The sequence below is a fragment of the Vespula vulgaris genome, chromosome 1, assembly GCF_905475345.1.
Source record: "Vespula vulgaris chromosome 1, iyVesVulg1.1, whole genome shotgun sequence".
In the NCBI taxonomy this organism is placed as follows: Eukaryota; Metazoa; Arthropoda; class Insecta; order Hymenoptera; family Vespidae; genus Vespula; species Vespula vulgaris.
In genome coordinates, this window is record NC_066586.1 from 6,804,335 (window position 1) to 6,830,939 (window position 26,605).

Below are 26,605 nucleotides of genomic sequence, written 5' to 3' on the forward strand. Positions count from 1 at the left end.
AAAGTCGAGGCATTGTATTTTTTAAAAGTAGAGTCAATTTTTCATTTCAGAGTAGAATCAAGCCCTTTGCAGTTTCTATTTTTATTTTTATTTTTTTCTTTTCTAATTAAATTCAAGCCCTCCCTCTTTTCATTTTAAATTAAAGTCGAGTCCTTGCATTTTTCTTTTTAAATTAAAGTCGAGTCATTGTATTTTCTGTTTTAAATGAATGTCGAGTCTTTGCATTTTAAAGTTTTAAAGTAGAGTCTTTTCTGGAAGTAGATTTTTAGTTACAAAAATAGAGTCACGCTCGTTAAATATTGTGTGGACGTCCGTGGCCTGCAGCAGCATTGCACTCAGGAGTGCATTTGGATACCGAAGCATGTTGATTTTTTATTCAGAATAATCATATTTTAATCATATTTTTTCATGTTCATAATTTCATAATGCATATGCATATATACGAGGTATATGCATATTTCAATGCACAGCTCTCATATTTCACAGCTCTACCACGAGCTCCAAAATGACTCTTATGTGGTAATCATTATCGTTATCATCTCCATCCTCACCCTCATTATCTTTTTGCATTATAATTCTGATTATTCTGATTAATCTGATTAATCTATTTATTCTGATTATTCTATTTATTTTGGTTATTCTGATTAAAAATCTACAAGACTTGATGACGAATTGAAATACCTGCATTCAGGAATGCAGATGAATATATAAATTGGCAGCCAGCACTCAGTAGTGCATATTAAAATATGCCAAGGATATATATTTTTATTCCAAAATTATTAACAAATGAATATGTGATGAAGGACTTAATAAATATATATGAAAGAGAGAGAAAGAGGGAGTGCTTTTATTATACATACGGAAGTTTCATAAGAAAATATAATGAATGATACAAAGATTATTAATAAATGTTTATACATATTTGAAAGAAATATAAATATTTTTTGGAATAAAAAGGTATAAATCTTGGTATATAAATGAAACGAATAAAATGGCTTGCCTGCACTCAGGAGTGCATATACAATAAGTTCGCAGTAAGTACATACCTGCATTCAGGAATGCAGATGAGCATATATAGTAAGAATATATATTTCTTATTCAGAATGATCAAAAATACATGAATGAAAATGCACATATGAAAGTATTATTTTATAAGTATTTAAAGTATTCCTACCTCAAAGTATTCCTTTAAAGTTACTTAGTAATAAATCTAGAATATTTTATTCTCTTCCTAATATATTAATTTATTTATATTTGAGTACTGCGCAAATGAACGAAAACAAAATTTGAATCATTCTGATTAGCAATGTATATGTCTTGCTAAGCGCTCGATATGATACAAAAATATCAGCCTAGCATTCAGGAGTGCATAAAATATGTCAAGGCTATACATTCTTATTCCAAAATTATCAACACATGAATATGAAATGACAGAATTAATAAATATATACATGAGAAAGAGGAAGTAGTTTTATTATATATATGAAAGTTTCATAAGAAATATTAAGAAGATATAATGAATGATATAAAGATTACTAACAAATGTTTATTCATATTTGAGAGAAATATAATCATTTTACGGAATAAAAATGTATAAATCTTGGTATATAAATAAAGCGAATGAAAAGTCTGTCCCACACTCAGGAATGTGGGTGAACACAGTTTAGAATAGGGACAGGTTTGCATTGATGAATGCACCTGGATATTCAAGCATATAGATTTTTATTTTAGAATAATTCTAAATTTTTTATATGATTATTAGTAAATCAATATTTCTTTCTGTATTTTTTTATATATATATTCACTTTTGATGATTATATATTTATATATATACTTCATTCAATGCCAACATAGTCTTATCACAAGTTTTAGGATGGCTCATTTATTGTAAGAGTTATTTTATGACTTGTATGAATATAATCATCATCTTATATAGATTTTAATTATTCTGATTAAAAATCTATAAGACTTGATGCAGTTAGGAAAATTAGGATCTGTTAAAGCAGGTAGTAGTGATGAAATGAATTCATAAGAATAATATGATAGAATATATTGAAATTATTTTGTCTCTAATATGTCTAATATTTTTATATATTTTATATATTATTATTTTTTTTTTTTATATATTATTTTTCTTTTTCAGATTCCATATTTTATTACTATTTCATATATATACACACACACACATACACACAAATTACATGATTTAAAAATTGTGAAATTGTATTACTATATTTTTTATAATTTAATAGATAAAAATGTGTCATATATAGATGATGTAATACATATATCAGACACATGATGTAACTGCATACTTCACGTCGGTATAATAAACGTAATAATGTAAGATATATGTAATCGTTTGCTGTCTTCCCCTTTTTCTCTTTTCTTTTTTTTTCTTTTTTTTTTTAACGCCACCTATTTCTTAAATATTGTAAAATATTCACAATTATTTTTCTTTTTTTCAGAATGTGTTTTGGATTATTTACAATATGTATTTTAATCATATTAAACAATTCTATCTTTATATCTATTTCTCTATGTTTGTACATAAAATCCACTCATAATTTCATATTTTTATTTAAATGTAAAACATGTTTTCTAATGCATCGAGAATTCGACATATTTAATGCCAATTTTACTATTTTAATACCTTTTTTTTTCTTCTATTTCAGCATTACAATCTATGGCTAAATATATGTATATACATTTTTTTTTGTTTTAAATCAAAAATGTTTGCTTGTGGACTGTTGATATAATTGTGTCTTTCCACACATGCCCTTTTATATAGTTTTTTGTTACAGAGAAGTGTCATCTTCACGTTTCAAGGTTAAATGTTGCAAAATTCAAACAAAATTTATTACGTTCTATGATGATCTTTCCCGTTTTTACATATTTTGTCTATTTCTTGTTTCTCAATGGAGATAGATTATTTTATTATTTAATATGTTCATTATTACATATCTACATTATATAAATTATATATATTACTTTTTCGAAAAAAATTATGTCGTAGAATGCTTTTTTTGAGAGTAATTCATGTATAAAAATAAGAATTTTCTAATAATTCAAAAATCTTTATCTTTAAGATGAAACTTTATTCACCAAAATCAGTCAAGAATTAGTTCTCATTATGGCATAAACCATCATAAAACCAGGGGTGATGAATAATAAATTCGTAATGTTATTATTAAAGAAAAGATAGAAAAACAAACAAAATTTTATTTTATAAATAGATAAAATATTTTTTAAATCTTTAATAACTTAGCATATGTATAGATATATATATATTTTTTATACACATATAAAAGCGAGTATTAAAGTTATAATTATTAAATTCATATGTGATTCAAATTTTTATCCAAAACTTTATAATGCAGCTGGACCAACTCGAGATGTTGTAGAAACAGGAGACACAGGACTTCCATGGACTTCTAAATCAAATTCAGAATTGGATAATGATCCTCTCATAACTCTATTCCATCTATCTGCACTTTCATTACTTAAAACATATTGTTGAGGTTCTTCTGTACTCGTGTGTGGTTGTACACTTGCACGCAATGCTTCTTGATGTATAATAATTTCATTAGTAATGTATGCTTCACGGCGTATCTTATCTCGTAGTTTTGGACTGATATCAGGAATGCACCAACGTACAAGAATCATAACCAAGGCTACTATATTCTGGAAATAATACAAATTACTTATATGTAATATGGCATAATTAATTTTATAGTTATTTGTAATTAATAATAACAGTGTTATTAATAACATCTGTATTGTTATTAATATTTAATATAATATATAAATAATAAAAAAAAAAATTTGATTGGTCTATTCTACAGACATAATAAGTATACCTCAAATACTACAATGAAAGCTAATCTGGCTGCTAAGATATGCCAAAATGTAATGGTATACTGGTATTTATTTTTTGACCATGGTGGTTCCCTAAAATCTGGATATCTACAGATTTCCACTGTTCGTTGATTATTTACGCTCATCGGTTGAGTATTATTTTCGAAATCACTGATATTAAATTTTGCTAAAGAATAATCTAAAAAGCCTTCTAAACTGTATTTATCAGAAATTGACATTAGGTAAACTAAACGTGGTATAAAATTAGATGTGAAAGCTATGATGAATCCCTGAAATCAGATTGTTAGAAGATTTATAACAAATTTTTTTATACAAGTTAAGATACATTATGAAAATTCGAATACTTACATTAGTTATGACTGATATTTTAGAAATTGAATCAAGAATTCTGTACCATATACCGATATCTGTAACACGTTGCCCAACAGGTCGGCGAAACATTACTAATAACTTTTTCGCATCTAATCGCATTTCAAGAACATTATTTAATAAAGCGAAAAACGGTGCCAGTGGAAAGGCAGCAACAAAAATAGTAACAAATCCATATTGTAATACTAAAATGGAAATATTTTTAAATAGTAGAATTAAAAGAAATTTTATCAAAGTTATTTTAACAAATTTGTAATTCTTGTTAGGAATTCATTAAGATATGATCGATCATATATATATTACCCATCTCCAAATATTCAGGAAATAAACTTCTAGGTCCAAATTGTACTAATTTATAATCTTTAATCCATTGAGGGTCTTTCTTAAAACCATTTTTTTCTTCTTTCGTGACTTTTCGAGCACCAACATGAACTTTTAAAGTGTTCAACCATTTAAAAAATAATGGATATAACATTTCTAAAATTGTATTCATTGCTTGTTTTCCAATCATAATAATACTAAGTTGAATACATAATTCCATAAGACAACCACCAGGACCACATTCTTCTTGTCGAAAATGAAAAAAACGATTATAATTTCCTGGGTATCCAACAAATTTTCCTTTGAAAAATGCGATATAGAATATTGAAGCATAATAATTCACAAATTCGAGCAAATATATTTTTAAAGTCAAACTGTCATCAAACTCAGTTTGTGTACGAAGGAGTTCGATCTAAAATAATAAATGTTATTATTAACTAATGTATTAAAAAAAAAAAAAAAAAAAAAAAAAAATTGATTTATTACCTCTGTTAAATATTCAGCTAACCAAACATACACCCAATTAAATACTATAATACATCCTAAATTAATAGTAGCCGCAGTCGCAGTTGTAAATAATATAGCATAACTAGTAACCATAGGATGACCATAAAAACTTAGTGCAGTTAAAACAGACATTCTGTATAGGACTACTCCTAGTACAGCAGCCATTGCTACTGCTATCTGCAAGCAATACGATTAAATGACAGTTTGTGTTGTTATGTAATTTAAAGTTTAAAAATATATATTAAGTAAATATACTAGTAATAAAATAACGGAGAAGCTAAGAATTTTGGCAGGAAGTTTCATTTTCCAATATGGAACTTTTGGTTCTTCTGCATTTGTAATAATATTGAGAGATTTTTTTTTAATATGTGCAAGTCTTGCTAAGTATAATGGTCTAGGATGTTCTTCTTGAGCATCTAAACTTGTTATATCCCATCTATGAGTTATTTCGGCTGAATATTTCTTCCAAAGTTCCAAAAATAAAGTGGCTATAATTATGATACTATTAATATATTTCCATAAAAATTATTTTTTAGATAATTTAAAATTATTTTACCCCATAATGACATAAATACAGCGAAAAAGACAGTAGAAGGATTGTCAAATAAGTATGTTATTCTAGCATGTAAACATGTTTCTTTGAGATCCCAATATCCACAAAAATGATCACATAATGGACACATATCAATAGTACCATTGCCATTACATATATCTTCACTAGGTTCATTAGAATATAAGGTAGCACAACTGTATATAAAACAAAGGAGCCCAACTATACTAGCTGGTATTAACATGTGTGTATAAAATCCCAACCAAGCAAAATATAATCCAATTTTTACTCCAAAATATTCTTTTACATAGTCCAATGGTTGATAATGAAGACATTTTTTTACACTAGCCCATTCAGTGTACAAAAGATATCGCATAGAATCCTCAGTATGAAGATTACCCTATGAATAATAAATAATTTCCTTAAAATAAAAATATTTTTAAAAATATATATTTTATAAAATTTAACATACGTACAAAGAAACATTTAAAATTGTTATTATATTTCTTCTTAATTTTGATTATTGCTTATAAGCTAATACCATCCATGGTAATAGCTAATTTGTTGATTCTTTATGCCATATTATTTGTTAATGAAAAAACTAACTCTGGACTTAAAAATTTAACTTATTGACATTGTTATGTTGTTAGTAGTGAAAAATTGAGAATACAACTTACATCATGTAATGGATATGCTGCCACATATGATCTTTCAGAAATAAGTCGTTCAATACCAAATGCAAAATCGTCATTCTTGGTTTTAGCAAATCGTGTTCTATCCAAAATAAATTGGACTATTCTTGATCGTATTGCAGAAGTAAAAAAGTTAGGAGAATCTAAATCAAATAAGTATTCTTTATCTCGACTATATATGGCAGTAAATTTATGCTTAATCGCTGGAAAAATAGTTGTATCAACATAATAATGTTTCATAATTCTTTTAAAAAACGAATTTACTTCATTGATTATAACGTTATTATGTGTTGGAGGATTTACTAATTCGGGTATTTCTTTCATTGGAAGTCTAAGTTTTAATATTTCTGCATATCGCCGTAGGACTTCCCGAGGGGCATGAATTTTTATAAAATGCAGACCATTTGCTTCTACCGGTTCATACTCTAATTCTAAACCTTCTTTTTGTAGATTTGTCTCAAATACCTACAAATAACATTATATATTAGTAGAACATGTTGTGTATAACTTAATTTAAATTAAAATAATAGTCCAATACCCGTCTATGTTCCACACTACGGTATGTTTTTGCTTCTCCATCAAAGTCATCCCAAACCAGTACAAAATCAACAGAACGAATCTTATCTTTAAAGAATAAACTAAATCTTGTAGAACTATCGGATTGCTGTAAAGGAAATTGAAAACATTAATGGTGAATAATGAAAAATAAATAAGAATAAAAAATTAGTAAAAAATATGTACTGTATCAATAAGAACATACATTTATCTCGCTACAGCTTCCATTCATAATAGCCTCATTAGTTTCGTTATCAACAGGCAATATATCATCATCATTCAAGGAACCATTGTTTTGAGGTGATGTTCGGCTGTATAAACTGTTCATACTTATGGCATCTTCATATAACGTATTTCTGGGACTACGATATATAGTTTGTTGTGATCCATAATTTAAATTGTCTTGTAGTGAATGATAAACGCTTAATGCTGGAGTATGACTTTCGCATTGTTGTGTCAGTTTCATAAAAACTTCATCTTCTTCTTCCATATTTTATTAAAAAGATTGGAATGAAAACTTTCTTTTTAAGTTAAGCAGCTTTTACATCATATAAAAATAAAAATAGGCCATTTATTTCTTATTCTATTGAATTTATTATATTTCTATTCTATTATCATTATTTTATAAAAAAAGATTTAGATCGTTATATTTTAGAAAATATATATAATTATAACATTCAGAAAAAAATTATTATACTACAATTACAATTTACTTATGGCCAAAGATTTATAAAAAATAAATCATAATAGAATCATAAAATAATTTTGTATTAATGTATGTATGTACGCGTATATATACAAATATATGTTTTTTTTTCATCAAAACAAAATAAATATACTAATATATTTTGCAAATTTAATGGGACAAGGTTTTATTAATTTTTATATCCAAAATCTAACACCTAGTATATGATCTTACATTGCGTTTTAAATATTATAAGTGTTTTGTAAAATTAATAATTCTGGCTTATATTCTTTTGCTTGCCCATCAGAGATATATAACATTAAAGTATAAAGAAATGTTTTATTTTATAATGAAAATGTTATATGTAGAATATTTGAAATTTATATTACATTAATCAATATATAATTTACAAAGATTGTTATATCATTTTCGTTAGAACAACCATAAATTGATATTGTGTGTACTTACCAAGATGATAAAAAGAAATTTAAAGATTTATATGAATTAAAATTATTAATGAATTCTCTACACTAGTCATCATTATTTTCAAATGTATATGCCTAATACACGTGCCACATTATTAGGGTTATGTTACAAAGCATCCGATCATTTTAAGTACATTTTGACAAAAAAGGTCTCATTAAATTTGTTCGGACGTCATAGATATGATCTCACGTCCAATCTTCTATTGGATATATAAAATTACTGTGGAGGGGAAAAAACCTGTCACAACGTAAGGATTTTGTACCATTATAATTTAGATTAAATTCAATTTCTTGGCGGTAAACATTTAGAACTATCTTCACGTTTTATATCATTAATCAGAAGTAAGGAAAAATATAAAATTTTAACTGTCCATGTATATAATAATTTGTTCTCGATCTCGAGTATATAAACGTTGACACCTTAAGATAAAATTAAATATCATTATATACTTATAAAAATAGACACATTTTCACTTTTATCGTATTGTAACCTCAATGTACATAGGAGTCAAGCATGTGTAGTAATGTGAAATTGAATATATGTATTGTTAATTAATGAAATAAATTTGTATTAATAATAGTATTAATATTAGATTTATATTTTGATCGAATCTGACAAGAAAATAATACTACAATTAAAGATGTGGAATTGTACAAAACTTAAACGTTCTGTTAACCTATTAAAATCAATATTAAGTTCTACGATAAGGTCAAAGCACAATTGGATAATTTACTTGTCCAAGAATAATATTTCACATTGTATTAAAACCTATGGAGCACTATTACCATTGCGATATAATAATGTACCTATTGAACAATGCTATTGTTCTAATAAGTTTGAAAATGTTAAGCTATTTTCTACAACAGTTGTATTAGCCAAAAGTAAAGATCGTGGAAAAGATAAAAAGAAACTTGCATATAAAAAAAATATAGATCTCCGTGAGATGGAAGATGTAATAAATGTTGAAAAATTAACATCGCAACTTGAGAAAACAATGGATAGGTTAAAAGAGAATTATATAAAAAATGTATCACTGAGGTCTGCTGCTGGAGCAATCGAAGAATTACTAGTTACACTTGATGGAACACAATATTTACTTCAAGAACTTGTGCAAATTTCTAGAACATCTAAATTGGTTACATTGAATGCAAGTGCATTTCCTCAATATATTCCAAATATTATTCAAGTTCTCTCTAAAAATCAAATGAATTTGAATCCACAGCAGGATGGTACTGTTATATATATTCCTATTCCTAAGTAAGTTCCTAAATCTTTATATTTTATGTTATATGTTACATATTTTATATATATATATATATATATATATATATATATATATATGATATATAATATATATGTTATATATACTTTTTGATTTTAAAACTTACAGAGTGACAAAAGAGTATAGAGAGAATTTGTCAAAGAGTGCAAAATCTTTTTTTATCAAATGTCGAGATGATATCAAGGATATACGTACTGAGTATATAAAAAAAGTTAAAAATGTAGACAAATTACCACAAGATGTAAGCTTAAGAGTTCAAGGGTACATAGAAGTTTTCACAAATCAATATATTGAAAAAGCTGAAGAAATTCTAGAAACAAAACAAAAAGAATTAATGGGTGATTAACAATAATTTAATAGAGTTATATCAATAATAAAGTTATGTATATATTTATCATATCTTACTTACTGTGTTTCTAGTGGAATCATATATAAATGCTATAGCGACATTAGAATTTTTTATAGAAAATAAAATACTCTTATTTTATGCATTTAAAATTTTATCTCTTTAATTTATCATTTTAAAATTTATCAAATTTTATGTTTTACTTCTTCTATCTCAACTACCCCTACTTTGACATTTTAAATGACACTTCCTATCTTAATATACGTAATATTTACATCATTTTAAAAATAAAAAAGATCTGTTCCTGATCATGTTACAAAAATTTGAATTTGATTGATCGGTTTACGAAATAAATTAATTTGTATTATAAACAAAAATTGGTTGATGTCAATAAACTTCTGATTTTCCAATATTTCTATCATTAACTTTTTATTCATCAAGAAATTACTTACAAATTTGTACAAGTTTTTGAGAAATTTTTAGTAACCGAACTCGTTAAGTCATCTTTAGAGCGAAAGACTCATTAGTTTAATATCTAATAGTGGAAAATTTCAAAAAATTGATTCCACATGAAACAAGATAAATAAGAGAAATATTCTGGATGAAATTTTATAGATTTAAATATTAGTACCAATTCCTCCTAATGAAACATTTCGGAAAATCCGCTGAGTTTGAAAATAAAATATATTATCGTTTAATCGATAACAAAGCACTTTAAACATTTTTATATTATAAAAATTATATTTTATAATTTTTAGCTTTATCTCATAAATGAATCAATCAAATTCAATTTTTTAACATGTTTTACTTTTAGAATAATAGATCACAAGATAGTCATTTAAAATTTCAAAGGTATAGCTGGAATAGAACATAAAGTTCTATCAATACTGGTTTTCAATTTCCCTTTTAATATCTAAATTGACGTATATTTTTTTTCAAAATCAAAATTACTTAAAATCGAAAGTTATTTAGAGTGGCAAATTTTAAAAAGAAAACATTATATGTATTCCATTATTTATATATATATATATATATATATATATATATATATATATAAAGTATTATGTTTATAAATTTAAAAAATAATTTATTTTACGATATAATATTAATGCTTTATTTTATGATATAACAAAATCAGAATAATTTAATTTATATTATAAATCTTTATTTGTTTTACAAATTAATATTTATATTACATATTATATGACAATTTTATTGTCGGTGTAATTGTTACTGCTATGATTTCGTATGTAATTTAAAAGTCCTTTGCATAAAATCGTTGCAGCTTTTATTAATGTATTTTTAAGATGAAAAGCAATGCTAAGTCTTAAAAAGTTTTTAGCTTCACCAGTATATGAAAATCGTATACCTGGTATTGCCGAGACTCTATATTCCTTTTGACACCATTTAATGAAAGCTGCAGCATCGATATCTGGATAACAAAATTTATATAAATATTAGATAAAACTTAAAAAAAGGATTTATAAAGCATGTGTTTACCTGGTGGAAGATGAATCCAGACAAAGTAACCACCTTTCGGTCGGTTGTAGGAACAACAACTTGGGAGATAACGATCCAAAGTTTCACAAAGTGCATTTAATCTTTCCTAGAAAGAAAAAATTTACTTTTTTTTTTCTTAAAAAAGAAATTATTCGATGATTTGAATAATTATTGTAATTTTAATCATAATTCTTATTATAGTCTATGGCACCTTATATGTTTCAATAAGCATATTCAAGTGTTTATCTTCAATTTTTTCTTGTAGTAAACTGGTAATTAAGCCGGAGACATAGTGATTCGTAGCACCACCGCTGCACAATATGCCTCTATAGGATGTAAACATTATTAAGAATATTTTTTTCAACTAATTTTGAAAAGGAATATATTACATACGAAGTTTTAAAGATATGAGCTATTCGTGGACTACTTTCTATCCATCCAAATCTGATTGCTGGCGATAGTATTTTAGAAAAAGATCCATTGGATATTACGTTACCACCTTTATAGTTAGGTTCGCTTGGATCATCGTAAAAAAATAATCGATGTGGCGGAAATCCGTCTTCATAATGTAGTAAATTATAAACATCCTCGGCAACGATCAGTATAGAATTATTTCGAGCTATTTCAACTAAACGTTTGCAACTATCTAGAAAAAAGTAACATTTACTTTAAAGAGATATTTCTTAATATATCGATAGAAGATCAGAATAATTTATTTACCAGGTGGTAGAACCATTCCCGTTGGATTATGATACGTCGGTATGGTGTAAAACATAGCCCAAAATATTTTTTGGTTATTTAAATAAAATTCGCCTTTCTTTATTTTGGAAATAATTTTTTCGAATGCATCCAGATCTACTACGTCGTTTTTCATTGGTACTGTATAAAAATAATATAAGTTATAAAATCGATACAAAATTAAATTGAATGTTAAAGGTACATTCGATTTATACTATATCCAAATACATACCAGTTACAATTTTCATTAACGGAAATTGTTTGAAGGCATCTAATGCTATCATATATGTGACTTCTTCGACAAATATAATACCGTTTGGCGATATAATACTTGTTATTGAAAGCTGAAGCCCGTGCGTTGCTCCGCACGTTAAAATCAAATGTTCTCTTTTAACAGGATCGCCATATCGTCTGCTTAAAAATTTTGCTAATTCTTCACGACATTCCCATAATCCTGGCGTAATTCCGTATTGAAAAAGATAGAAGTTTCCTTCCTTTTTTTCTTCGTCCTACGATGAAAAATATTACTTAAAATTTGAGAATAAAATTTTTGATTAATTATACTGTATAGTAGGACATTTAATTATGTGTAAAGTAGGACATTATGTTTCACCATTCTATGAACGGTTGCATTCGATAGTATGTCTGTGCATTGCTTAAGTAGGTCGGGCCCAGGTGCACCGACCGACATATTAATCGCTTCTTTATTGTAAACATTGAATATCGGATCACCATCAAAAAGATGTCTCAAATACGGATCTCGTACACCTTCCATAGTGAAGTTTCTATAAAATATCATATATATACGTGTGTGTATGTGTGTGTATCAAGCATAGCCACGCTTAACAGTCTCTATATTATTTAGAAGAACCATATTTAAGAATATAATTCAATGTATTTAAATATGTTTGGTCATGTCTAAAATATATATTATGTTCACTAATCGAATATTAATTATTACAAATAAATATAATTTATGACGATTTATATATCAAATAATGCAGTTTGTAAAAAATATATAACAATGAGCAATAATGTTTTTATCTCGTGAAGTATTTGAATTTATCTATGAAGTATTCGAAAAAAAATATTTATTCTCTATTAATTATATCGTAACTGTATGTATCGTAAAACAGACGATAATCGTGATCGATAATCAATAAGACAACTACTATCATGACTTACAAAATCAAAACAATATGGTAACATCACGTGTCAAAACAAATTATTTCTATTAGACGAGTATACATGTTTTTGGAGCAATTTTATTAGAATACGATTTTTAAAATAAATGATATCATTTTTATATCGTTTTAAATCAATAAATTATTCAGCTATAATTATAATATTAGAGCTCGATTTACGATACGTTTATTTATATTTTCAGAGATATAGATAAAAGAAATTATTTATATATTACTTATATTTTTACTTACACGAATACTGTTACAAAGATTGATTTATTTTTTACTTTATCGGCAAAAGTTCACTATATCGATATGTCTATATATATATATACACACATATACACACATGTATATAACAACATGAACATCGCACGGCTCGTGCGCAACTGACGAATGTAAGATTGAAATAATAAAGAGAAATAGCTTACGCTAATCATTGCATAACATTCTTCTCTTCCTCCCACTTATTCATTTTCCTCCTCTTTTTCTTTTTATATGCTATAGTTTCGTGCATATTTAGGAATTGTCTGCTATCTATATTACGTCCACGGTGAAAACGATAAAGCATTTCGTTCGGTTTGGTCAGATCTCGTGCCGATGGAATGCCCATTTTACCCCTTCCATGTCGACGAACAGCGACAAACAGTCAGCAGAGGGACCTCGGGCATATAAATTTACTTAGTTCATTTACAGAGAGTAGATTGTGCGCCGGGGTCCAAGAGTATAATAATGATGCATACGATACTGAGTTACATTCTCGACTTTATCCATTTGATCCCCACTCTGCCTAAAGCTGCATTAACATGGTCGTTCTCTTCGTGTATGCAACACATGTCATACTTCAAAGATACATAGAATTTCCTTGAAAATAAGGAAAAAGAAGCAACTGTATAATATCCGCCAATACTCGATAATATGAAATGTATAAATATTCAACAGATTTAAATGAAATTCACATATTGTACGTGATAAATATTCATAGTTCAAAAGAAACAAAATACGCTTAATCATTGTTATATGGATATTATATCAAAAAAATATTATCTTTGACGATAGAAGTTAACGATTTGATTGGTTGACACAGAAACTATCAATAATTTAAGAATTTCGTTTTCTTTATTACAATATTTCGATATACAATGATAATAATATAAAGATCTATAAATTCTATCTCCACAACCGAATGGCAAATGTAACTTTTCGTTAACGCTATTAGTCCTCACCGGCCGTTCATAATAATGTACAGTTTTTTTTTTCCAGTTTTTTGTAGCGCTCAATTACACTTCGGTTTTCGCTTAAGATCGAAGAAACGAGGAAGGAGGATGAGTAGGAAGATGAGAGGAAAAGAGAGGGAGGAAGAGGGAGAGGAGAAAGAGAGGCAGAGGAAAATATAAGATAAATGAAAATAAAGACACTAAATAAAATGAATATGATAATGATAGAGGAAATAAAAAAGGAAGAAGAATGAGTAGGAAGATGGGAGGAAAATACAGAGAAAGAGAGATAGAGAGGAATATGCGAGATAAATGAAAATAAAGATACAAAATAAAATGAATATGATAATGACAGAGGAAAAAGATATGAGAGAAGTGACTCTAAATAATAAAAATAGAAGTGATTCTAAATAAAACGAGCGTGAGAACGATAGAGATCTTTAAAAGAAACAAAATCTTTTACAAACAACGCTTATTTTCTCTTTCTTCGATTCTTCTGTTATTCAGCGCGGCGCGATGATCTATATATTACAAAATGAATGTTATCAATAATAATTAGTAACGCTTAAACGTAATATACACAATTCGCACTTGCGCTCCGTCTCCTTTATCCTCTTTACATTGTTTATTATCGTATATAAGACATCGTGTTACGCGTAGCAAGATTGTATGCTAACAATTTGTTTTGTCTTTTGTTCTTGCTTTACAATAACGATATAGAAATTGATAATATTTTCTTTTTCGCCTTATCGTAAAGATTACATTTGTTTTTATATTTTTTTTATTTTTTTTTTTTTATCACAGAAATAACACGTACCGATCAAAGATCTCGTTTAATCTCGCAAGCATCAATCTCGCATACGCGTATATCGATTCATAATAAATGTATCGGGTGGCCGAGAAAGAGGCCCCGTTTCTTTGAAAAATTTTTCTTTTTAAATACATACATAGGTCATAGATCCATTTAAATCATCCCTTCTTTTCTTTCCTGTACAAACATGGCACATCCTACCCTAATGTTACACGGTGCGTCACTGTATAACTATATTTTTATACAGCCCGTTTCGATTTAGGCAATAAAACTACATATGCTTCTTTTTCAAGTACTTCCAACTTCTATCGTCGTAGAAGTTTTTACTTAGAATACTAATCGCTAATTTATTTACAATCGTATTTCGTATAAAAATCGAAATCATCATGTGAATTCGATTTAGCTCAATTTGATTGAGCTTTTGAAAAAGGAAAGAAAAAAAAAAGAGAAAGAAAAAAACAATAGCATAACAAAAGCATCGAAAGAGATCGTCCAAACAAACAATGCATGTCCAGACTAAGAAAAAGAGAATGATATAAAATTTTTAAGTAGAGACACGATAATATTATTTAAGGGAAATTTATGTTGATGACGGTTTTCGCTTTTTCTGTATCTCACTCTTTAATAGTTTGTCCGAGGAGATCGTACTAAGATAAAAAAATAACAAAAAAGGAGCGAAAAAAAGAAATAAGGGTAGCCGTCGCGATATTTAAGTGTTCCCAAGGTAAAATAGAATGTCTTTTTTATCACAGTCAGCGGCTAACCGCACGATACTCCATTATGGGTAATCCAAGCGTTCATGGATCTTTTTGGATCCCAAAAATAGGTTTGCTCGCGTAATAGTATATTCAAAATTATCGATATCTCTAAAAGGTCAGTCATTGAGGGAAGGTTGTACCTATCTAAGAACGAGATTGTCGAATCGTCGTGTCATACTATTATATAGAGATAGATGTTTTCGATCGATCAAGCATTTCAATTATTATTAGAACGATATGAAATTTTTCAAAGTGAAAGGAAAGAGAAACGATTATGTATTGTTCGTGCAGCCTTATTTCGTTACCTTACGCCAAAGCTCTCTAAACTTTCAATAAATCTTACAGATTTGTAGGTAACAATTTATTTACAAGCCATGGCAAATGGCACATTAAGAGAAACGTTTGCACTATATATTCGCTTGAACGCGGATAACGCATAGTAATATGCGCTTTCGCTCGTTTTATGTGGCGTCGTCCGATTTATCCTACGTTCTATCATTCTGTTTTTCAATCGAACATCTTTCACAGTTCTCGTATCATACGACTTAAGTCTAATCACAATCGAGCGCGGCACTTGAACGAAGCGTCCTTTGTAAGTACTGTAAGACATACTCATTCGAGTAATAGTCCTTTGGATACGAATATGTATTTCCCGTGATATTCGATTTTTATTCTCCGACCGTTTACAAACGAAATGCACACATTCGATTTCGTACGTAAATCTTATTCGTCGATTATTTCACGAAGTCACGAAACTTATTGTTCTCCCGCATAAGTTTTAATACAATCACGATTTGAGTACAATCAAACGGTTGTCTCGTTCTTCCTAAAAGGTTTTAGCGGTTGTAATTCGCGTTCAAGTCTATCGAAATCATTGTAATATTCGTGATCCGATTCCTCTTCGGAACTTCTTTGCCGAACTTGAGAACCAAATGCTCCGTTCGTTAAGACCTTTTCCAAATCCGGCGTCGGAATTCCTAGAGTTTGAGGCGTGAGAGGTCCTTCATCTTGTGACATTATATATTCTGGATTATCTAACGATGTTTTCCCTTGGATCGTCAAGAACTCTGGATATTTTCGATAACCATTGTTCACTCGTTTTGATTCTGAGTCTAAAATACAAATCCGATTGATTAATATAATCATTGAACGATGAGAGAACGATTGAAATCAATTTCGAAATTTCCCACTCACCCGTAGGTTTTGTGTCTCCTATTAGATCCATGTACTGGGTCGTATTGGTTGGAAGCTGTGGCGACGGCATTAAATAATCGTCTTCGTCTAACGGCAAATCTAATTTAAGATTGCCTACTTGTGCTTGTTGGTGTGCCGTATTTACCTCGGTATCGAAACAGTCGTCTGTTACATCACAGTCTACAATACCGAAATTATAGAAATATATTAACATGTGTACATAAATTTATGAATGTAAATACTTTTTTATTTTATTGAAAATACTAACCCCTGACAACGACCATTTTTAATGGATCGGAACAGTATCTCGAACTTGAACTATCAGAACCTACGACATGCCCGCAATGTCCATTCGGATGAGCATAATGACCATGTTGTCCAGAATTTCCAGGTTCATGAGACGCACTTCCATTTCCGTGATTCGAATTATATCTCAACAATTCCCTATCCCAGTTCTGTTGATTTTGCGGTATTGGAGAATCTGCCGCGAGTGGCTTGCCATTTGGCCAGCATGTTTTAACAGGCGAATGTGGTGGAGAATCGGAAGTACTGGACACTGAAATACCAGGTGGTACAGGTGCTCTCGATTTTGGTTGAAGATATTCATCGGCATCTACTAATGCTTCGGGTCCATCCATAGCTGATGCGAGATTTCGAATCATTTCTTTTTCGTCCTAAAATGATAGGAAAGAATCGATAGAATTGATCAGATAGAAGTCGATAGATCGATAAAATGATTACATTCTAACGATAATATATCTAAGATATTCTAAGATAATATATCGAACATACCTGTAAAGTATATGACGGTAACCTCATGTATTTGTCTCCTTTAATGGCAAGATATCGACCAGGATCCCTAGACATTTTAGCAAACTCTTCGGCTAGTTCTTTAAAACTAGGTCTAGATTCCGCATCCAACATCCAACACTTGATCATAATCATATAAACATCTATAGTACAGATAACAGGCTGTGGCAATCTTTCACCTTTCTCCAACAATTCAGGAACATTTCTTGCCGGTACACTTTCGTAAGGTCTACCACCATAAGTGAGTACTTCCCAAATAGTAACACCAAATGCCCACACATCGGATTTGTGAGTAAAAACACGATGTTGTATACATTCTAATGCTAACCACTTTATCGGCATTTTCCCACCGGCTGCTTTATACTGTTCCTCGTTGATATCCAAAAGTTTCGCCAATCCAAAGTCCGTGATTTTCACACAATTTGGTGTCTGAACGAGTACGTTGCGTGCAGCCAGATCTCTGTGAACCAGTCTCCTTTCCTCGAGATAGGCCATACCTCTTGCTATTTGGGTACACCAATTTAACAAAGCCTTCGAGCCTATCTTATCTTTATATCTTCGCACGAAGTCCAACAGACAGCCTAATGGCATTAATTGTGTTACTAACATCATCTGTGACGTCATACAAACAGCCAGCAATTGCAACAGGTTTGGATGTTCGACACTAGCCATGATGTATGCTTCATCGAGAAATTCTTTCGAAGTATTCGTGCCTGTACCATCGTGCAAAACTTTTATGGCGACTGGAATTTTCACGTTTTCTCCTTCCGGAACCCAAACACCTTTATAGACGTTACCAAAAGCTCCGTAACCTAAAATGCCACCCTTTCTCATTTCTTCTTCTTTGATTATACGTAACTTCGCCAAGTTTGGCTTTACACCTGTTGGTCGAAGCGGTTCGTTGTCATCCAATCCTGTTAATGCCATTGTCATTTTTACGGTATTCTCTTTAGCTTTCGCATGCATACGCCATTGATAGGTGATTATCGATGCCACTACAACGAATACCACTATGAAAACGACAGTACCGGCAACGATAGCAGGTCGAAGTTCGTTTTCTATTTGAAAGCCAGGACTGATGATTTCTAAGGAACAGTAGGGTTCATTATCTTGAGGGAAGATTTTATGTGGATATTCCGGTGGACAAGTTTCGGTACAATTGAAGGATGTTGAATTATCGTTTGGATCGCCATCCTATAATTTGATTTAATTAATAGATGGAAAAAAACGAATCATTAGAATAATAAATATGATACGTGTACGTACGATGTAAATTTTGTAATTGCGGCATTTGTAGCATTGATTGGGTCCAGAACCGAAACAACCACGGCATTCCCCAAAACAGGGTATACATAATTGCGTTTCCGCATCAGCAAAATGATCGGCAGGACATTCATCCTCACACTGTTCTCCTCTTTTGTATTTCGTACATTGTTGACAGACTTGTTCGTGGAAACCATAACCAGTGCATTTCTTACAACGTGGGTGACACTTTCGACATACAGCTTTACCTGCAAGGGGTTTCAAAGCACCTTGCTCTTGTGGACTAACCCATTCGTAATAATGTCCTGTAATAAAATAATTTTTTTCTATTGTTTTAATTTTTCTAATTTTTTTTCCATTGTTCGGTCGATGACCGGACAATATGTACTTGTTCCTTAATGGTTGCAATATTAATTACATACCATCTGGGCATGGTTCCCTTTTTTGTAAACATCCTTCAGGTATATGACCATTCATAATCGCTTTTTCACAGCTGTGACATCCGTTAGCTCCTATGTTGTTTTCTGGACCTTCGCAACCACCCACACAATTTTCATGACAATGTTTACATTGGCCATTATCGTTATACTTTGAAGACGGACATTCCTGAACACAGTAAGGACCATCTCTAACGTGTTTACACTTGGTACAATGTTCCGCATTCGGTCCGGTACAAGACCCGTCGCATTCTTCGTGGCATTGTTTACAAGTTTTCTCGTCCGCTTGATAAATTCTATCACGTTTAAGAAAGAAAGTTATTATTTTAATTATCATTTGTAAAGAGATCTTTAAAGATTTTTTTTAGTCAATGCAATTTTTCTATCAACATCCATATGAAAAAAACGAACGAACGTACAACGTCTATTTAGTTCATGGCAAGATTTACCTTCGTTCCATAACTTAGGTGAGCAAATTCGATCGAACAAAAGTAATATGGTTATTGTGAGAATTTATTTTATCGATCATCGTAATGCTATAATTAATCAAAATTCACGTACCCAGATGCAACGCAATCTTGAAGGCAGTCATTATCTAAGATGAAGTTTCTACAAGACAAACACTGAGCTGGCCCAGGACCCCAGCATCCCTCATCCGAACATTGCACATCGCATACCAAATTTTCTGCTTCTGTAAACGAAACGATACGATATGTCAATGTCACGTAACTCGGGAGATTCGTTTTTAAGCAAAGCAATAACGTTCAATTTCACTTACTGCAATCGCTCTCGTTTCTGTTGTTCAAATATAAACTGTCGTGTTCCGAAGATTTCTTGATTCTGCTCCAATTAATGCTCTGTGCGTAGCACAACTTTTTATTCTCCAATATGGCGATAGCACCGGAATAAATCTTTTTCAATGCGCTCAGACCCAACGATACCAAGGACGTTTTTACGATGTACAGAGATGAAAAATATTCCGTTAAGGTTCTACCACCGATCACTTCGAGATTACGGAAATATGAAAGATTCGTAAAATCCTTATGATCGCCTTGAATGTTTAAATACCCTGTGATTTCTTTTAACGTACTGAAAACTTCCAATTTATCAGGATGCATTTTTTTGTAACGTTTGGCAAAAGTAAAATTCGGATAAATGTCTTGGAATCCTTCGAAACTTTGATCAAGAATCGTGATGGAACCTTCGATGATCGTGCAATCTTTGAAGCTATCGATGTTACCAGAATGAACCTTTTCAACACCTTTACAAGTCTTTGGACAGGGACCGTCGCAAGGTACACATTCGCCGTTCAAAACTTTCTTCTTTGGTGGACAAGATCTTACGCAAGCTCCGTTATCTTTCAAAAGATGCTCGGGACATTTTCTAACGCACGTTGCTCCGTAAGCGTATTTTCCATCGGGATTAGCTTCCCACGAATAAGTTGTCGGGTTGTATCTGTCAAAATTCGTAGGGTTAATGAAAATTAGAAAAAATAAGAAAATAGTTTCTTCGAGGATGTAATATTTTGAACATATATGATCGTCCGGAAAATTCGTACTGCTTCTTCGTTTACATATATCTATCAAGATATATCAATACGTCTATAAGGATACTAGAAATATAGTAATTTTTTTGTATATGTTAATACGAGATATTGTGCATATTTTGCAACAAATCTTCATATATTTTTCTAGTCAGATTTAATGATTTATTTCAATCTTGTGTCTCATCGAAAATCAAAAAAATAATCGGCAAGAACTTTCCGAACAACTCAATAATAATATTCAAATCGTTTTCGTAAAAGTGTAGAACGAAAATCTTACTTTTGCATTGGTGGACACTCCTGTGTACAAACTCCATCGTCGAAAAAGTTCTTGCAAGCGAGGCAGTCGCTTTGTTTAGGGCCAGTGCAGCCACCGGCGCAAAAAAGATGACAACACTCTCGTGGATTGGGCCCGAAGCACCTGCCTTGCCAGCATTGTGGCGAGCAGTTCGTCTTCGAGTACCTCTGACAGTTCTCAGGTCCTTCTCCCCAGCAACCTTGCTCGCAACTCTTGTCGCACTCCGGACAAACACGTTCGGGCGAAGTGAAATTATAAACGTATAAATATTTCCCACCTTGCCCCGTAATTATTTCCTCCCAGTTGATCGTTTTGATGTGGCAGAGGTTGTAGTTGTTGTACATACCCACACTTCCGTTGAGAATGTCTGGGAAAGAGAAATAGTATATTCAAGATTAATTATTCAAAAGAATAACTGATTATAAATTTGCTAATATTATTTATAATGAATTATACAGTACATAATTATATAGTATAATTAATTTTTCTTTGTTCAGATAAGAGAAAAGTTGAGAGTTGTCTTGTTTCTTTATTAATTTTTTTCTCGAATTAAGTACCTCCTATGAAAGAAAGAAATAGAGTGAGCTTACCTCTGAGGGCCGGCATCTCCAGATTGTGCATTTGACACATCGTAACGAACAGAGCGAACTCCACGTCGTGAATATTGAGTTTGAAGAGGGTTCTTCCACGTATGATTTGCAATCTAGGAAGGACGATCTTCCGTACGTCCACGTGACTAATGAGGACGTATCCGGTGACTTCTCGTATATATTGGAGAAAGCTGAGATCGAGGGTTTCATTCTGGAGCCACGTAATCTCCAGGTTACCGTCGACGTAAGTACAGTTGGTATACCGGTCTCGAAGATTCCGGTAATGGTGGTGTTTGTTGGACGGCACGGAAAGACGGCCATTTGTTCCGATGCAGACTGTAACACAAAAGCAAACATTTTTAACATCAAACAGATTGGATTAATAAAAGGTAGGTATTTATTAACGTATTAATTTATCATCGACGAGTGATCAATGTTTTTTTAATTAAAAAGAATTCCTAGCACGTTAAATTTTCGACTTTTCATCAAATAAATTTCATTCCACGTCGTAAGTACGCATCAGATTCATCGGGATTGCTCTAAGCTCGAAAACATACGATGCTAGTAGGCGAACCACTGCCATAAAGCGCTGGTCAGTCATTTTGTTGCGCAACTACGCATCAGAGTCGACAACGAACATCGAACAGCTTTAAAGTGTACGTTAGTCGTGGGCACGAGTCGCACGTGAAACACCATAAACATCGAACGATGTTGTGACAGCGTAATTTGTTCCTTTCTATCTTTTTCTATATGAATAGTTTGAGTTCAATTGTCAAAGACAATATGAATCGTAACTAATAAAAAACAAAACAAAAAAAGAAACGAAAGAGAAAAAATTAAATAAATAAACGTTAATAAAGAAAGTGATAAAGGGCGTAATTCGATTGATATTATTATGCATAAGAAACGGTTGGCAAATCGTTTGGATTCTTCGTTATATTAAATATTATTAACGTTTTGCTTGCAAAACCAAAAAAAAAAAAGAAAGAAAATATCAAGAGAACACATAGCGGCACGTCTTGCCTTTTGGAATTTGGTTTTGTTCGTGGTACATCGTTTGAGGTTGCTTGTGTCTTGCGTTTCGGCGGTGCGTTCCAAGCTCGTCGTGCCGACGAAAAGGCGATCTTAATCTAACCGAGCGATCGGAATCATGAGAAAATAATTGCGATGGTACTTTCTAAGGACCTTCTTGCAATACATGGAGGAGGGAGGAAGGAAGGAAGGGATGTCGCACAAGCTCGAAAGAAGAGTCGTACAGTGTGCGGCTCGTCATCGACGCGGCTTTGCCGACTCGAGGGACGACGAGAAAAGAAGATGGAGACAACGAAAGAATCTTTCGATGTCGAGTTGTCGGCATCGGTATTCCTACTGGCCAGATGTTACTCGCGATGTATGCGTTCCAAGTGGAATACTAAATCTTCCTTTCTACGAAATCCGACGATCTTCGATAGGTATTCTTTGGAAAAATCTATTTTTTCTTTTCTCTTGGTATTGTCTAAGTTTCTCATAGCAATCGTGAAATGTTATTATTTATTCGCATTATATTGAATTAGTCAACTAATATAGATGTATGATATAATCATATATAGTATATATGTATTATAATAATGATATCAGAATCTTTATTATTTTATGTATTCCCAAGTCAACTATTACATGTTTTAAATAGATATTGTTTACTGAAAATTATATTACTGGCTAAATCGATAGATAGTGTCTATCTACTAGTCTACTAATAGATGGTGTCTACAATATCTATGATACGAATTTAGATCTGTAAAAAGTATCGTTTATACGACGCCTCTATCGACATGTGCATCTCGACACTATTTTATTTTTGTTATCGATTACACTTTGACGTATTTTCACAGAGAAAGAGTTCAATTAGCGAGATTGTCTATCCTGTCGATTGACGAGGAGAACGTTGATTCTGTGTAAAACAAGTTAACCGAAGAACGATTACCGACGATTGGAGGTGCCGTTGATTTCCTTTTCAGGCAATCACACCATCATCTTCCGTACCTTCGTAAATCGTACCCATACTACTCATCCGTCTCCTCGATCTTGACTATTTTACAACAGTTCTATTCTCTCTCTCTTTCTCTCTCTTTTTCTCTCTCTTTTTCTCTCTCTTTTTCTCTCTTTCTTCTTTATATTCTTCTACCCGTCGTCCACATCTCGTTCCACTTTGCTTTCCGACGAGTCGAATGGCTATACGATGGAAATTCTATTCTGAAGGAAGAATAAACGAGTACCGTTTCAAGCCCTTTCGAAGATCTATCGATCCGTCTTTTCTACGTTTCTTCTTCTTCCGTTCTCCGGTCTTATTTTCTTTTTTCATTTTCTCGTCACAGTCGTTCTATCTGCATGAATACGATTACTAATACATGCTCGAGATGAAATGAAATTGACTTTTAGAATGATCTTTTAGTCATTGAATTGCACTATATAAAAAAAAAGTATTTTAATATATAAAATAAATATTACATAAATAATATATAGAATAATAAATGAATAGATAATATATAGAAATATATGTGTATCATATAAATTAAAATTGAACACACGAATAGATCTGCTATAATTAAAATTTAATTGTCTTCGTATAGAGATTAAATTCCTTCACATTGTATGAATATTTTCTAAGAAAATTAAAGGTCAGAATCTTGTAGTGTAATCCCAGTTTTCAGACAGGTGTAGAACACATAGAAAAGATTATATGATAGAAAGTATAGAGGTTGGTCGAGAGAAATCAAGGATTTGGTTTTAAGGTCGACGGGCGAGCAACGTTTCTCGTTCCTTTTCTTTCCCTTACGAAGGTGGTGATTATCCTTCGTCAAGGGGGTTGCGAAAATTGCCGAGGGAGCCTCTCACTCTCAACGAATTAACATTCTGCCAAATTTACGGCTGCAACGCCCGTGGAAGACAATGGGTGGTATCGATTTGCGGCTGAAGCGTGAAACTGCCTATTTTGTAATTATAACATACGTTTTTTCTTTTTTTAAGGACGTACGTAAGATTGACCAAGCCCTGTACTTTTTGTCGTGCAAATTTCACGCCTTACGAGTATTATACTCACATTATACAATGTTACAAATAATGTGTGTGTATATAAGAGAGAGAAGAACAAGTTATTTAAAGAAAATATGTAATATTATTGATAAATACAGTAAAACGTTTGTGTGTATATAATAATAAAATATTATAGCCGTATGCGATTTACTGAACTCGACATTCTTGTATGGAAAAATAAATTTTTAAAGAGTTTTTATATTATACTTTTACAAGTTAACATCTTTTTACGCTTATTATATGATATTTTCAATATTTATCAAGGATTTATCTCTTGTAGGTATATTTACTAAATTTTTGTCGCTTTTCACGATATATGTATATATATATATATCTATTCATGCCTATTATATTTAAAGAGAGAGAAATCGATTGAAAGCAAACGAATCTTGAAGGAAAGAGAATCATTTGTTGTACGATAAAGTCTCGTTAAAATGACAGTGACCGTATCCGTTGAGAAAAACGTATGGTATAGCGGTTGGAGAAACGTGAACGTACCGAAATCCCGTGGCGAGAGATTTCTTTTGTGGGTGCGAGAGTTGTACGTTAGGCAACGTGCCGTATAAGAGAGAAAGAGAGAAACAGACAGAGTGGGTCTGATTTTTATGCGGCACTTTAGAACGCCATTAAAGGGCCAAAGTAATACGAAATAACCGCACGGTGATACCGGCCGGCAGCGGCGCCGTTTATTTGAGCTCGTAAACATCGATGCCAAGAGAGACAGAGAAAGAGAGAGAATCGAGAGATACCTTGCGAGACCCTACCGAGGAGGCCCGCGGCTAGTAAGTGTCCGCAGAAATAAAGGTCGGCCATCGTAAACGTGCGAAATAACCAACGGCTTCGCTTCTTACCAAGAGTCAAAATGCTAAAGAAAAAAATATGCGAAAGTGAGAGAGAGAGAGAGAGAGAGAGAGAGAGAGAGAGAGAGAGAGAGAGAGAGAGAGAGAGTTCAGAAAAGAAAGATAAAACACTAGAAGCTTCGAGCCAGAAATAATAATTCATGGGAGAAAGAGAGAAAGAGAAAAAGACAGAAAAGAAGCGGATCCTCTTGCCTTACAGAATAATAGAAGGAATTTTTGTAGAAATAGAACTTTTTTTTATAGAGCTTTTCAAGTATCGATCTAGCAAACAACATGACATGGATTTCCTTGATAAAACTCCTCGTGTAAACACATTTACCACTGATCTGTCTCGTCTCCCGATGTCCGTATCGTACTTGCTTTGTCTATCGTCAGCGGAATTTTTAATATTTTCATTAATTTAATTTTACAATAATTTCGGACGCGAAATTTAATTGTACCAACGGTACCTCGATACTCTCGTTACTCTCTTTACTTCGTTCCATCGAGATAAGATTGATATACATATATCATACACACATGTTGTATAGGTTGTGTCGAGAAGAAAGAGGAGATAGAATACAACACCGACGATATATAAGTCGTTCGTATACGCCATAATCCTGGCATAACCATCCGAAGGATAACATTAATAGCTTTATGGTTTATTGCTTTCGAG

General features: G+C 31.3%; 4 protein-coding genes across 11 annotated transcripts in view; 1 reads left to right on the plus strand and 3 right to left on the minus strand.

Moving 5' to 3' along the window:
* Nucleotides 1-3,200: 3,200 nt before the first annotated feature.
* LOC127063118 (anoctamin-1) lies at nt 3,201-8,232 on the minus strand. 5 transcript variants are annotated; one of them, XM_050995465.1, is made up of 12 exons: nt 8,027-8,232; nt 7,079-7,411; nt 6,857-6,982; nt 6,304-6,783; nt 5,633-6,026; nt 5,332-5,564; nt 5,056-5,253; nt 4,552-4,981; nt 4,228-4,433; nt 3,861-4,148; nt 3,504-3,684; nt 3,201-3,434 (listed from the first exon to the last, which is right to left on the minus strand). In XM_050995465.1, the coding sequence occupies exons 2-12, from the start codon at nt 7,361-7,363 to the stop codon at nt 3,370-3,372; spliced, it is 2,886 nt and encodes a 961-aa protein (XP_050851422.1). In that variant the 5' UTR covers nt 7,364-7,411; nt 8,027-8,232; the 3' UTR covers nt 3,201-3,369. The 5 variants fall into 5 exon arrangements, with proteins under 5 accessions (XP_050851422.1, XP_050850569.1, XP_050849710.1 ...); XM_050994612.1 differs by having other exon boundaries at nt 3,201-3,684; nt 7,079-7,353; XM_050993753.1 differs by having other exon boundaries at nt 3,201-3,684; nt 7,079-7,356.
* A 54-nt stretch (nt 8,233-8,286) lies between these two features.
* LOC127065176 (ribosome-recycling factor, mitochondrial) lies at nt 8,287-9,824 on the plus strand. The gene is made up of 2 exons (XM_050997606.1): nt 8,287-9,301; nt 9,435-9,824. Exons 1-2 carry the CDS (start codon nt 8,685-8,687, stop codon nt 9,670-9,672), a joined length of 855 nt encoding a protein of 284 aa, XP_050853563.1. The 5' UTR covers nt 8,287-8,684; the 3' UTR covers nt 9,673-9,824.
* A 991-nt stretch (nt 9,825-10,815) lies between these two features.
* LOC127065606 (2-aminoadipate transaminase-like) lies at nt 10,816-13,714 on the minus strand. Of its 2 annotated transcripts, none has more exons than XM_050998200.1 (8): nt 13,526-13,714; nt 12,524-12,695; nt 12,143-12,419; nt 11,893-12,051; nt 11,566-11,818; nt 11,384-11,498; nt 11,173-11,278; nt 10,816-11,104 (listed from the first exon to the last, which is right to left on the minus strand). In XM_050998200.1, exons 2-8 carry the CDS (start codon nt 12,683-12,685, stop codon nt 10,872-10,874), a joined length of 1,305 nt encoding a protein of 434 aa, XP_050854157.1. In that variant the 5' UTR covers nt 12,686-12,695; nt 13,526-13,714; the 3' UTR covers nt 10,816-10,871. The 2 variants fall into 2 exon arrangements, with proteins under 2 accessions (XP_050854157.1, XP_050854148.1); XM_050998191.1 differs by lacking the exon at nt 13,526-13,714 and adding an exon at nt 13,347-13,507.
* A 480-nt stretch (nt 13,715-14,194) lies between these two features.
* LOC127065573 (epidermal growth factor receptor) overlaps nt 14,195-26,605 on the minus strand; it is a 113,976-nt gene continuing 101,565 nt past the window's right edge. For all 3 annotated transcript variants that reach the window (XM_050998107.1, XM_050998093.1, XM_050998099.1), the window contains 10 exons: nt 22,016-22,351; nt 21,408-21,792; nt 20,363-21,039; nt 20,146-20,275; nt 19,570-19,880; nt 19,151-19,452; nt 17,867-19,078; nt 17,343-17,748; nt 17,075-17,254; nt 14,195-16,992 (listed from right to left, as the gene is read on the minus strand). In XM_050998107.1, coding sequence (XP_050854064.1) covers nt 16,685-16,992; nt 17,075-17,254; nt 17,343-17,748; nt 17,867-19,078; nt 19,151-19,452; nt 19,570-19,880; nt 20,146-20,275; nt 20,363-21,039; nt 21,408-21,792; nt 22,016-22,351 — 4,247 coding nt within the window. In that variant the 3' untranslated portion in view covers nt 14,195-16,684. The remainder of the gene's footprint in view (nt 16,993-17,074; nt 17,255-17,342; nt 17,749-17,866; nt 19,079-19,150; nt 19,453-19,569; nt 19,881-20,145; nt 20,276-20,362; nt 21,040-21,407; nt 21,793-22,015; nt 22,352-26,605) is intronic.

What these genes read in the sequence shown, in the direction of transcription:
- LOC127065606 (XM_050998200.1), bottom strand. Translation starts at nt 12,685, where the DNA reads ATGGAAGGTGTACGAGATCCGTATTTGAGACATCTTTTTGATGGTGAT. An exon ending in GTTAATGAAAATTGTAACTG is followed by an intron (nt 12,052 to 12,142) that starts GTATGTATTTGG and finishes ATTTTTATACAG; the next exon opens with TACCAATGAAAAACGACGTA. An exon ending in TGCTTATTGAAACATATAAG is followed by an intron (nt 11,279 to 11,383) that starts GTGCCATAGACT and finishes TTTTCTTTCTAG; the next exon opens with GAAAGATTAAATGCACTTTG.
- LOC127065176 (XM_050997606.1), top strand. Translation starts at nt 8,685, where the DNA reads ATGTGGAATTGTACAAAACTTAAACGTTCTGTTAACCTATTAAAATCA. An exon ending in ATATATATTCCTATTCCTAA is followed by an intron (nt 9,302 to 9,434) that starts GTAAGTTCCTAA and finishes TAAAACTTACAG; the next exon opens with AGTGACAAAAGAGTATAGAG.
- LOC127063118 (XM_050992916.1), bottom strand. Translation starts at nt 7,363, where the DNA reads ATGGAAGAAGAAGATGAAGTTTTTATGAAACTGACACAACAATGCGAA. An exon ending in TAGCTGAATATTTAACAGAG is followed by an intron (nt 4,982 to 5,055) that starts GTAATAAATCAA and finishes TTATTATTTTAG; the next exon opens with ATCGAACTCCTTCGTACACA. An exon ending in CTTTCATTGTAGTATTTGAG is followed by an intron (nt 3,685 to 3,860) that starts GTATACTTATTA and finishes TATTATTTCCAG; the next exon opens with AATATAGTAGCCTTGGTTAT.